Source organism: Protomyctophum bolini, assembly GCF_963924005.1.
Source record: "Protomyctophum bolini genome assembly, chromosome: 6".
Lineage (NCBI taxonomy): Eukaryota > Metazoa > Chordata > Actinopteri > Myctophiformes > Myctophidae > Protomyctophum > Protomyctophum bolini.
In genome coordinates, this window is record NC_137867.1 from 34963119 (window position 1) to 34975955 (window position 12837).

The 12837-nt window shown below is 41.1% G+C and overlaps 1 protein-coding gene across 1 annotated transcript; it reads right to left on the reverse strand.

Annotated features, from left to right (window-relative positions):
• Positions 1–1513: 1513 nt before the first annotated feature.
• Positions 1514–9604, reverse strand: hps4 (HPS4 biogenesis of lysosomal organelles complex 3 subunit 2). Its single transcript, XM_080765312.1, has 12 exons — positions 9174–9604; positions 8601–8691; positions 8225–8368; positions 7743–7850; positions 6022–6138; positions 5492–5586; positions 5324–5396; positions 4931–5067; positions 4118–4820; positions 3489–3615; positions 3023–3134; positions 1514–2379 (listed from the first exon to the last, which is right to left on the reverse strand). Exons 1-12 carry the CDS (start codon positions 9200–9202, stop codon positions 2208–2210), a joined length of 1908 nt encoding a protein of 635 aa, XP_080621438.1. The 5' UTR covers positions 9203–9604; the 3' UTR covers positions 1514–2207.
• Positions 9605–12837: the final 3233 nt, after the last annotated feature.

Genomic DNA, 12837 nt, shown 5'->3' on the forward strand with positions numbered 1-12837 from the left:
AACATGAAAGTTGTAGATAAAGGTTTAAATTCATACCGTGTGGGAAGTTTGCGCTTTGCCATGTAGGGTAGCACAGGCTGAATGTCTAGATGTTGAGGGTTGAGAAGCTGAAGATGTATTTCAGCTTTCATCACTGCCATTGAGAAAACATCTCGACTCAGTAGAAAGTCCACATCTGTATCTAGGGAAAACATGCAGGTTAAATATAACACATTTTGCGCAGAACCATCTTGTTTAAAGAGCAGTAGACCACTATGCCTTTTTTTAATCCATCGTACGAATAAAACGTTGATATGGTATGCTAATAAAACATTACAAGGCATTCTTGATCATAATAATAGATTTTTGGAAATGCTATGCCTTACCTCCACTCAATCGACCTTGAATTCCTTTCACGCCTCTGCAAAGGAATCCTAATTGACAGCAACGATAAACCCGTCGAACGAAACTGAAAAGTGATTTCCCCGGGAATATGGTGCCGTGTGACCTTCCTGGGGTAAAAGAACGAACACGGAGCCGAAGCAAGTTGTCATTATCCTGGGGAGGTTCTGTGCTTTCCATCCAAGGTGCGGCCAGCTCCGCGCAACGGTCCCGGTGAGTTTCCATGATCTGTCGCCTCCATCGTCCCGACACATGCGTGCGTAAAATAGTCTTGGAGACTCCGTCCCCAACTTTCGGTGACTGCGACAGAAATTCCTGCTTGTCAACTGCGCGGCCAGAGACTCCCTTGACATTTGTTGCCACCGTTATAAAAAGGATGGCGGTCCACAAGCACAGTGAAGAAGCCATGGTGATGATGCGTCCACGTCTGAACTCTGGAGGGTTTCACTGCTGAAAGGCAACTTTTATGGTGGTGGATAGCTCCATCAAACGATAGGGGGGTTCCGTTTACCCCCGCGGCTGCCCTATATAATGGGGACATCTAACTACTTAGAATTTGAATTGTAACCCAACTGACCGTCCCTCCCATCTTTTTGTTCACGCTCTCATTTGCACCCCACTGGTTTCTTATAATGCACTTGCATAATGAGGCGCCTTAAGAGCACCAACCACATCCATTCAAATTCAGCTATAGATAATGACGCTAATTACACTATATTTGGATCATCAAGAACAATCTTCTTTACAAAATATTTGTCACCGAAATGTTGAACTAATTTAATTACCTTACCCTTCGTGAAGGTTCATGCACCCTACATTTCAAACCACACACTTTCTTTGACCCTGTACACACTATGCCCCATACAAAATACATTTAGTCTACATGAGTAACACCAACAATGGGATAAGGTTAATAACCTTAAGTCAATTTGTAACTTTCATGTAGGGGCACAGACACTTCTACTTCTGAAAGTAGACAACAGGATAATTTATTCATTTAACTTTTCTATATAGCTGCCTTATATAACATTAAATAATATCTATAGTCTAAGAAATACCAGTTTAATAATATAAGTGCTGGTTATTACAGGATAAACAATATACTGGAGTATATTTAACCAAAACATGTTTTACTTGGAAAATGTTAAATTTACATCCAAAGCAAAAGCACTGCCATGAATGTGTAAACTAGGATTCATATTACAAAGATAATATATTTTCCTTAAAAACACACAAATAGACAACAATAACAATAGTGGGAATAGACAACAACAGTGGTACTCTATCTTTCAGTGCATTTAGACCAAAGGGAAGTGGCCACATTGCAAAATTGACACTGGTCAAATTAACAGTTTGATTTCAAACGGTTTACTTTGCCATTAATTGTGTGTATTTAATGAGTGTGTTGGGAATGAAATAAAATAAAATAAAAATACTAAATGTTGAGAACACAGCATACACAAAGACAATTCGAAGTACTATTTTAAAGGATAATTGCATGCTAGAAGGCTTTCTTACCTTTATTTGTAGTTGTTACGTCCCCACCAAAGAGGTCCAGGTGTTATTTTGTGTAAAAGTGCATTATTGGCCCCTAATTATGGTGCTAATTCGCTTATTTCAATCGAAATAAGTAGCAACGCGGATATACAGTAAAAATGATTTTTGTGTGATGGAAATTAGCACAACACCCCAATGCCCCATTCAATGCAATTCAAGTCATTGAGATTGAAATAACACCTGGACCTCTTTGGTGGGGACGTAACAACTACAAATAAAGGTAAGAAAGACTTCTAGCATGGAATTTTGTAGGAGCTGCTAACATGGTCTTAGAATAGGTTGACCCCATGTTTCATTAGTCGGTGCCGGGCCTTGCTGGGCAGGGAGAAAGCACTGTCCTGATGGTTCGGGATGCCAGAGTTTCGCACCGGCACCCCTTGCTGCAAGAAGTATGTCTCCTGGGCCACAGTGTGTGTTCCATACACAGCGACACCTGCATTCCTGTAATTTAAATACCACATATATTTAGAATCACATTTGAGGTATTTCAAGTTATCTTTTCTAGAGCACTAATAAAGTTCCTAGATGAACAGGTAAAAGCAATGACACAAAGATTACAGTTACAGCCCCCACACTACAGAGGTGTCATTAGCACAAGTAGAAGAGGACAATACAGGAGAGGGATGGCTTGTTGCCAATGCATAAGTTATCTGGTTTAATGACCCATTAAGTATACATGCAAGAAAGGTGACAAGTACTCAAATGTAGTCATGTAAACATACGTCCATCTTATTCTGTAGCATCATGTGAACATGTATTGTGAAATAATTATGGATTACTACAAAAAATGATCTTGCTACAGACACTACTTCTGGCAAAAGGTACTATTGGCAGTTTGGTCTATGTAAACACAGCACAGCACATTGACAAATAAAGCAGTGTATTATCTGTACGGCTTTGGAGTGATATTACAAAAGCTTCTCAGTTACCTCTATACATTAAGTGTGTTTTTGTTTTGTTTTACCATTGTGCAAATAAAGTAAACAAGCTAAATGGATGGCACAGGCCCTACCCCCACATATTTAATTGCCAAGCTATGAAAGGCAGGACCCCCCACAATCCACCCCATCACTGTCATACAGACCTGATAATAGCCTCCTGCAGAGTTCCAGTGTTACAGAAATGTGAGTGAAGCAGTGATGTGGCCCTCACAAAGGATCGCTCCTGGGCTCCCCCTGGTCCACCAGACAAGTTGGCTGCAGACACAAAAAAACACCAGAGGCTCACTACAAAATACCACATTAACCCGGACAAGCATGCTTTGCACAACAACCAAAGAATGGAGATCAGAGCCTGACTAATTGTATACAAGCTCATGCAAAGCCAGAAATAATCACTAAACACATTTTAGTGAAACTAAAATCTTCAGTAACAAGTGATTAAAATAGCTTAGTTACACTTGCAGAAAAGTAAATGCTGGAAAACCTAAAAGGTATAGGATTCCAGAAATATTGGATATAAACAGAATGTAGAGAGATTGTCATCGACAGATACAGGGGAGCATCAAAGGAGTGAATGAAGAGGAAGTTCTGACAGTATAAGAGTCATACTTGTCAGTGTGTTTTGAATACAGTCAAAATGGGCAAAGATGTAGTTTCCTTGAGGGCCTGCCGCCCCTTGAGTGGTGGTCCTCAGATGGGCCTCCAGCCCATTCAACGATGCCAGGCTGCTGTGGTACTGGAAACAAACCACAAGGGAAAGCTCATTCATCTTGCCAACAGTCAAAATATGACTATTATAACACCCAAATACTGCACTAGTGTACTTTTAAACGTCCATGTGTACTTGTATTTGTATCTTTTATTACTAGATGCAAACTCATTGGGTGTCCACTGTCCAGTAATGTTACTGCACAAGGTATTGGTAAACCTCAATATCAAATAAATAGTAAGCCAGGTTGCCCTGGTGTGTTCACAAAGACACATACTGAGTCATGTCCAAATCTGTCTCATGGTCTATATCACATGCTAACCCCTCTCTTTCCTATCACTCAAATGGTTAAGCACTTTAATTAACACTAAAAATAGAAAACTTTGAATGTTATTTTCCCTCCAGAAATAGCAGAGCTACAACCTCACAATGTGTTGCACCACAAGTATCTGCTATTTTTGCACCAATTTAATACAAATGTCTTTAAATTAAAGTAATCTTGCAATAATGGCAATGCTATCTATCTCACCACTTCCTCCATGGCGGCAGTGTCGTTTTGGAAGTGAGACTCCACCAGCAAGGCCAGCACCAGTCCTCTCACCCTGTGCTGGTACAGAGTCATGGGGACCAGGGGACTCTCTGCTGAGTCATCACCCAGAGAGGAGCAGTAACTTGTACTTGTGTTCCCAGCGCTATCCCAGGTTCCTCCCAACAACATCCCATCATCAACCCCTGCTTCATGGGAAGAAGATTCAGACATTTTGCAGTTCAGTAGCATTTGCCCACAGACTCCCGGACTCTCTTTGCTTGCTGGAGTGCTACCCCCACTGCGACCATTAAAATAAGGCGTTTCCTCATGCACAGAACCGTCATCTTCTGTATTTAACCGACTGCTCTCATCTCCATTGCTGTTAAAACTGTAATAATGCGACTCGTCCAGTGGCTCCTCCTCTTGAGAGGCTTTCCCATTAGGAAAGGCAGGCCCTGGTGATTGTAGTAGGGTTTGGAGTGCTGGGGCGCTGCAAGGGCTGGTGGTACAATCTGAGAGACCAGGGCTAACCAGCAAGTTGTCTGATGCTGGTGAACGAGCGTCGGATGGTGTTGTAGCCATGAACGGAGAGTTGGACGGATCAGTCTCAGCTGGGTCGGACTCAGTGGAGGGTGTGTCAGATAGCGTTCTCGACAGGCGGGCCTTCCTTGTACGAGTGGGTCTGTTTGGGGTAGACTTAGGCCTAGAGTGCAATAAGTATAAGAGACATCAAGCTGCTTTCAATACTGGCATATACGATTATGCATGAGAACAAAATGCTCATAATACCAAATTATTGTAGTTAACATGTACCTGGATTGTTTGTCAACGGGAGCAGATCGCAGACACTGAAGTTCAGCTGCTGTCAGGAACACAGTAGTAGAGGTCACAGCACTGGAAGCAGAACTGCCTGATGACTTAGAGGAGCTCAAACCATTGGTCTTCTGGTCCTGAAATCAATATTTAAATCACCGAGTTATCATGTAGCACCCAAATACTGGACTATTACTTCCCCCACTTAAAAACAGTGTACATTAGACACAAGACTGTACATTAATTTACCCTGATGTAACCAAGGCTATTTTTTGGTTTCATCCTCTTAGCTGATCATTCTACAAACTGTTAATACATTTTTCAATCAATTGAATCAAAAATGTTAGGATTCATCATGAGATCTGTAACACATTATGGCATCTTATGTCACACCTTATTGTACGTTTCACTCTCGTGAACCATGACCTTCACTGTGAGATCTGGGGGCATCTGTGTGCTAACGATTCTGTGTAGAAGACAGAAAGGCATGACAAAAGCAGTTACTTCAACTTACTTGTAATAACTTTGCAAGGGTGTATTTAAGCCAAAGTGCCAGCTTACCTTCCACGGAAGAGAATACAGCCAGCCAACACTAGAGGGCAGCGTTGACATGCCTGAAGGATGAGTGCAGCTTTCAATAGCAGAAGAGGGTCAATCTGAGGACAAGGATCAAAGGTTAGCAGCTGCAAGAAGAGGAACTAATGAAAAAAAGTAGTTGGAGTTAGCACAACTTGGCTTTTGTTTGTACAAACTGAATCAGAATCACTTTATTCTCCAAGGAAAATAAAAGTACAGGACCGACATTTTGTCTTTTAGCGTTGCTACAGGAACACATTGAGCTTACCTAGTAATACATACATACTGAAATAATTGCCTTTAAGCACGTTCAACCTTGCGTCCCTAATTTATTTTGGGCATTCTATTTTAAAGTTTTCATACATTTTCAGAATGAGCAAAAATAGGATATCTACAAGTACACAGATTGGCTATTTTCACTCTTCGTCATACAACAAACTTTATACTGCAGGGCTTAAAAACGTTAGGTAGTCTATCATTTGTTAAATACATACTCATCATAAGTAGGTACGTACGTGAGTTGAGTCTATGGTTTTCAAGCAGCTAAACATGTGATGAAGCTCAGTGGATGCTGTTTGTAAGTGGGAGAGATAATGGGCCCATCGGACTGCTAATGTTTCCTTATTGTGAATCTAAGTTGTGAGACAAAAAAAAATTAGTGACACGTTATGGATACATAATGCACATACACATGTTTCACTTTTACAAATCCACAATATTAGGCAGCTAGTGGTTAAATACAACAGATGTTTTAATTGCGAACGCATTGAGCACTTACTATGAGACCTAGCAGATCATGTCTGTGTGTCTGTGTGTCTGTCTGTCCCGCTTTTGTGCCCATATATGGAGCTGAGTGATTTGTGTCACCATGACTCAGCCATAACCATATAAGGAGTCCCCAAAGCAGCTATACGTCCAAAACCCAAATATGTACGAGCTGCGTTCGCTTCCTGCGTTTGCGCGTCTTACTGGTTATATATGATCCTCATTGTTGTGATATACAACATGCTGTGTACTGATACTTGGTACTTGTACGGGAATATGTATTGTGCACTGCCTGAACTGTAACATACTTTAGAGCTGTGTTAGAGAACGCTGAAGGCTGTGCTGCAGGCAGTGATTGTGATGTATAGTCAGTGACGTCATTAGGACATGAAGTATCCAAGCTATATATGTTGCTGTGTGTGTAATAAACTTTGTGAACGTTTTAATGTGACCAAGTCTTCGTGTCATGTTAATATCTTCTCCCGGGCTAGCCTGTCTGTCTGTCCGCCGCCGAACCATGGAAAGGTCAACCGGGTCGTCACACACCAGAACCAGACGAGGGTCCAATACTTAGAACAGAGAATCATAACACTCATCACTGTTGTGTCTTGACAGACTAATTTATAGAGGAGGTAATTGCATATTATCATGTGGTTTATATTCCTTGTAGCGCTTAGTTGGTGTTCTTAATGAGTGATCTGCTCATCATGATCACATGATAGCCAGACATGTATAACATTGTATGTACATAATTATGTTAGGGCTTTAACTAGTCGACTATTCAACTAGTCGACTAGTAAATCCACTAGTTGACCTCGTTGGTACTAGTTGACTAGTTGATAAAAAGAGCATGTTGGTGATCTTATAATCAAAACATCTGTTGTATTTTTATCAATTCACTGTTCACTGCATTTGCACTTAATTTAAAATGGGTAACAAAAATAACATGTTTTGTAAACCTCTGGTATGTCGTTTTTCCTTAACGGAGTATGCACATCTAGACAAATCTAGGCAAAACATTGAGCAGCATGGAGCATTGGGGTTTGGAAGCGCACATGCAATTTCACATAATGCAGGAGGCAGCAGGACGTTGCGTTATTGAAAACGAGCACTTCCAAATGTGTTTATGGTGCAGCTTTTATGAAACAAAAAATTTGCATCTGCAATGTTTGTAAGTTTAATACAATCGAATAGGACTTTTCTGTTTGGAATTGGATGTATGATTTGTCAAGGCCAGATTTATTTATTTTTGCCACTCAGTAGACGTTCCTGCATAACTTCTGGGTACAATGATGTCACACATATAGCCATATCATGTGTGTGTTCATAATTTGACTTCAATACACACCTACCAATAAACACATTACGAGGACTACATTTACCGTAAGTAAGGAATACACAGCTTAGCCATCTCGACATGCACTGTAATGGCTGGTTGATTGTAATGACAATTCATAACTGAATACTACACCTGATAGCTCTGGCGAATGGAGCCATTGTAGAAACAAAAGAGGTTTATTAGCTGTTTCAATAGGTCACAGACACTGACATTGGGGATATCCACTGGGCAACCCAAAGCCTAGGGAGGAAACAGAGTTTAGTCATTCAGGGCTTTGCAAATTATTCCATGCTAAGGACCAAATAGCCATAGTCTCTGGCTAGACTAGCTAGAGCAACCCTATTGCGAGATAGCTTAAACGTGGAAAATAGCTAATCTACAAGATTAGTGATGTTGAAAATGATTTAACTATATTAAATATATATAGACACATTTATTTATTCCAAGTTATATATATTCCTTTCCCCCCATTTCCCCCTCCTTTCCAAATGCCCCCATGGCGCCCCCTGGTGGCCCCCCCACTTAGAAAACCTGTGGAGTAAGGTATTGCCTCATAGTCATACACATGCACATCAAAACCAACTATTATGCTTGAGTCAAGTCTACTCACTCACCCAAAAGAAGTCATCTTTCATACAGATGGCAAACTTGCTGCGGCGTAGCCTGATCATGCGCACAGGAGATGACGACAACTCAGAGACACAGCGACCCACACCAGCCAGCTGTCCACACAGTAGTTCCTGTTTATCTATTAGTGTCTGGGGAATTGAACGAAATTGCAAGAACAATTATATTTATGTCTGTAAACATAATTGATATGGTAGTCATGATAATCAGTACGGACTCAAGACTGCATTACAAGAAAAGGCTAAAGGCTGCATTAGAAGACCACAAAAAAGTAAAATATGGGTTCATAATTAATATTTATGTTAAACTCAAGACACACCCAAAGCTCAATTATGTCAGGGCAATTTTCACTGCAAAACCAACCTCTTCAGGATAGAAGTAGCAGATTCCATCCCTTGTAGGGTCACCCTCTCCTTTGACCTTGGATCCATCATATAGGAAAAAGTAATTACACCTGAAAAATATTCAAACACCTGTGAGTGATCTTCTATAGCTCAAATCTTAGTTGGTTGAATTAATGCATTGCATGCATGCATTGTGTTACAACACTAATACTGTACTTAAGGCAGATTGGGTTCAAAGTTCGAAGAGACTGTTCATAAAATGGTTTATTATTGCCAACACAAATATGGACTGGCTTACTACAAAATCAGTCCGCTTTCTTTTCTTATCATCTTGATTACATCAGCAAAACCTACGCATGAAATCTGGAATGGATCTTGGAGACATATGTTTTACATAATTGTATTTGTTGAAATGTAGTCAGTTTAAAATTGTTTAGATCATCAGGAAGTTATCGAAATGAGGGATCTTAACATGGAGACCATACCGTAGTTCTCTTTTTTTGGACATCTGTCTCATATATCCAGATAATGTCCATAAAAAGAGAACTATGGGTATTGGGCAACATGAAGCAGTTATAACAGCTGGTCTCACCTTCTCGAGTCTGGCATCATGTCAGCCATCTCTTCAATCTCTTGATCCCTAAACCAGCTGGACGAGAGCAAAGGCAGAGTTGTCCTCTTTGAATAACGTGTTCCACACTCACTCACTATCTCACAGCCGCATGTTTCATAACGATTTGAATTTAGACTGGAACGTATTTAGTCCCCGGGGTCGCGTTGCTCGGTGAGCTTTTGCAGATATTCCATAAGCCACCGAGAGCCAGAAACGTTCAACTTGAAGGAGTTAATAGACAACAATAACAACAACTACTACTACGTTCTCTATACTAGCAGGATCGAGTAGCTGTAGGTGTAGTTCCAGTCGATATACCTTCTTCTGGACGTCTTCGATTGATTAAAGGCGTTCGAAAGGCCATGCAAACAAAACTGAATCAAACTTCAGTGAGGCGATTGCTTGAGGAATGCAAGTCACAAGTAGTGGTAGTCATGTGAAAGTATGGCAAGCATCTAAGGTCAAAAATGTAAAAGTCGTGCCGCGTGCGTTCTTGGGACTTGGGTATTTCACTTTAATGGATATTTCCATAGAATATTTCAGGTTCAAACCATAGAATACTCTAAGGTTCAAACATGTTTTAAAGTGAACCCATTTAAACACTGGGGACATTATTGACACTGGGGTGAAACCAATGGGTTACTTACCAAAATCATGGGATATGTTTTGTAATTTTTCTTTTTTTTTTAGGAATTAATTACACATAAATTGAAAGATATTTAAGATGGTGCAAAAATGCATATAGATGCATTTTAGAGCAAACTGAAAATACACTAGACTTTGAGGGAAAAATATTAATTGCGACTGTAGGTCGCAGATTACTATGAAAACCTGGAAAATCCTGTCGTTCCATCACGTCGCCACCATATATGGCCGTCAGTCCCTCACGCCTCATGACAGGTTCCATATATGACCATCTACATATATGAACTTAAGATCACGACACTGACCTCATCAAACCCTGGATGGATAGCCATACATGAAGACTGGATCATCACCTAGATCTGCATACGGAGCCAGCCAGCAACTCTACATCGGACCTCAAACCTCAAACCCTTAGATCTCCATATGGAGCTGACCTGTTCTGATATCCCATATGTTGATCCTTCCCCATCCGATCCTTCCCCATCCGTCCATTCAAACTCTAGACGGGCCTGCCCCAATATATATGGCCAGTACAGAATTAATTCCATATGTTGATCCCCCATGCCAAAGCGCCAGCTCGCCCAGCAGTCTGCCGTCACCTAATCTGAGTTCCCAGAAGTTTTATTCTTCGCCACTAGGGGGGCGAGAAAAGCCGTCACCATCGGTCCAAGACCTTCAGCTCCCACTGGACCGGATCGCAGTCGTGTGTAGGGCAGCTGGGATGAGGAGCATGCATCTCCAAATCTGAGGCCATGGTTCTCAGCAAGAAACCGATGGATTGTGCAGTCCAAGTAGGGATTGAGACATTACCCCAGGTGAAGGAGTTTATGTATCTCAGGTTTTGTTCACGAGTGAGGGGAAAATCTGAGCAGCAGGGGCGGTATTGCAGTCGCTGTACCGCACTGTTGTGACAAAAAGAGAGCTGAGCCAGAAGGCAAAGCTCTCTGATTACCGAGCAATCTTCATTCCTCCTCTCACCTATAGTCATGAAGTGAGTCATGACCGAAAGAATAAGGTCGCGAATACAAGCGGCTGAAATTAGTTCACATGAGAGAGACTCAGAGTAGAGTTGCTGCTTCTTCTCCTGGAAAGGAGCCCGCTTAGGTGGTTCGAGCATCTGGTTAGGATGCCTCTCGAGCGTCTCCCTATAGGGAGGTCCTCGAGGCACGTCCTCTCTGGCCTTGGAATGCCTCGGGATCCCCAGGAGGAATAATGTTCTTCTGGAGCTCGAATCTGGAGCTCTCTGGTGGAGCTGTTGCCCCCGCAACCAAACTACAGATAAGCAGTTGAAGATGGATAGATGATGGCTCTTAAAGCTGCACTATGTAACTTCCCTCTTCTACCCCAGATTCAAACCTGAAAAAAATATTTAGCAAATAGTTTGCCTGCTTTCTCAGGGGGATAGATGTATCTTTAAAAATCTGTGTCAGATCCTGAGACATGACCTTTGACACAATCTATGTCTCAAATTCTCAATAAAAGAGCAGGGAGACAAAATACAACCACCGTAATTGTACAAGTTATTATATTGTATTAACATACTCTACCAGATAGGACAGATTCCAGAATTACATTTTATTCGTTAAAAAAGGTTACAGTATAGTGCTGCTTTAAGTTTGTGTCCATGCTAGTTCCACTCCACAGCCTGGCTGGGTCTGAGATATATGAATTCACAAAGAACTTTACCATGATATGTTGGTGTAGTAGTTTGCAAGATTAGCTGCAGACATCAACACTGAACTGAACACAGACATACTGCTAGTAGGCTATAACAAAATTAGTACTCATTACCAAGCATCATAACTTTTATGAACATTTTAACACTTGCAAGGCACTTAACCTTGTGAATAAACATTTGTAAATACACAACACAACAAATCTTTATTTGTATGAGTCCCATTCAAAACAGACTGAAAAACATCTATCTATTGTTAAATGAAACAGACAATAAGCACATCTGCTCTGTGTAGAAAGAAAACAATCAAGCCTGCATCCATCACACTCACACTTTGTTTAGTCTTTTGTTGTTTTTACATTGATTATATAATTCCAATACAGGTTACAGCAGATAGACAAAGTTAGACCAAGTTAAAAAAAATCACACCTAACGTGAAGTGAGTGGTGCACACCCAGGTCTCTAGGGGTTACATATGTTTCTTAACCATCGTTGTTATGTCTTGCTGTAGGTTTGTGTATGCGTGCCTTCTTTCATTATCACCGGAAATGCTATCAATTCCTCCAAGTTGCTTTTCAATGTCTTCCTCCTGTCAGTGGTTCCGAGAACATTCTGATCTGATGTCATTAGTATATGGCCATATATGGACATTCGTGCTGCTATAGCCACACAGTCAAATGTTGGAGCGGTTTGCACTGCTCAAAAATAATATTGTGGCTGCCCTGAGGATCTATATTATGTTGATGACATCACATTGATGACACCAGTCTTGCCAAAAATATGGAAGCACGGCGGGACATGGTGGAACTGAGATATTAATTCACTAGCTACCTAGGGAACACATTCCCCTTCGGTTACACAATACCCGTTGTACGCATTGTACAGAAACAGGGATTTGGATTTTCAGTTCAACTGCTGAACGACTGATCGGGTTCTCAGTGATACACACGGCATGTCAGTTATTCTGTGCATTTATACAAAAACATTCACACAAAAATAAGTAGATGCAGTCTGTCGAGGTGCAAACTTGCGCCTTTGCACACAAGTACTGCTAACTAAATGTCTATTACAACTGCTGTTCTAAATCCTTTAGAACTGTTATTGACCTTATACCAACCTTAAAACGTACCTTAGTTACGTCACCATCATCAGCCAATAAGGGACCACCATTCTTACCCCGACATACACATACATACATACATACCCAGCCGATCACCAAATGTACAGTAAAGAATGGCGGTCCCTTAGTGGCCGGTGGACAACACAGACATACCCAGCTAATTGCAGTACTTGCGCACTCTGCTTGCACGTACTTCTGTGGCC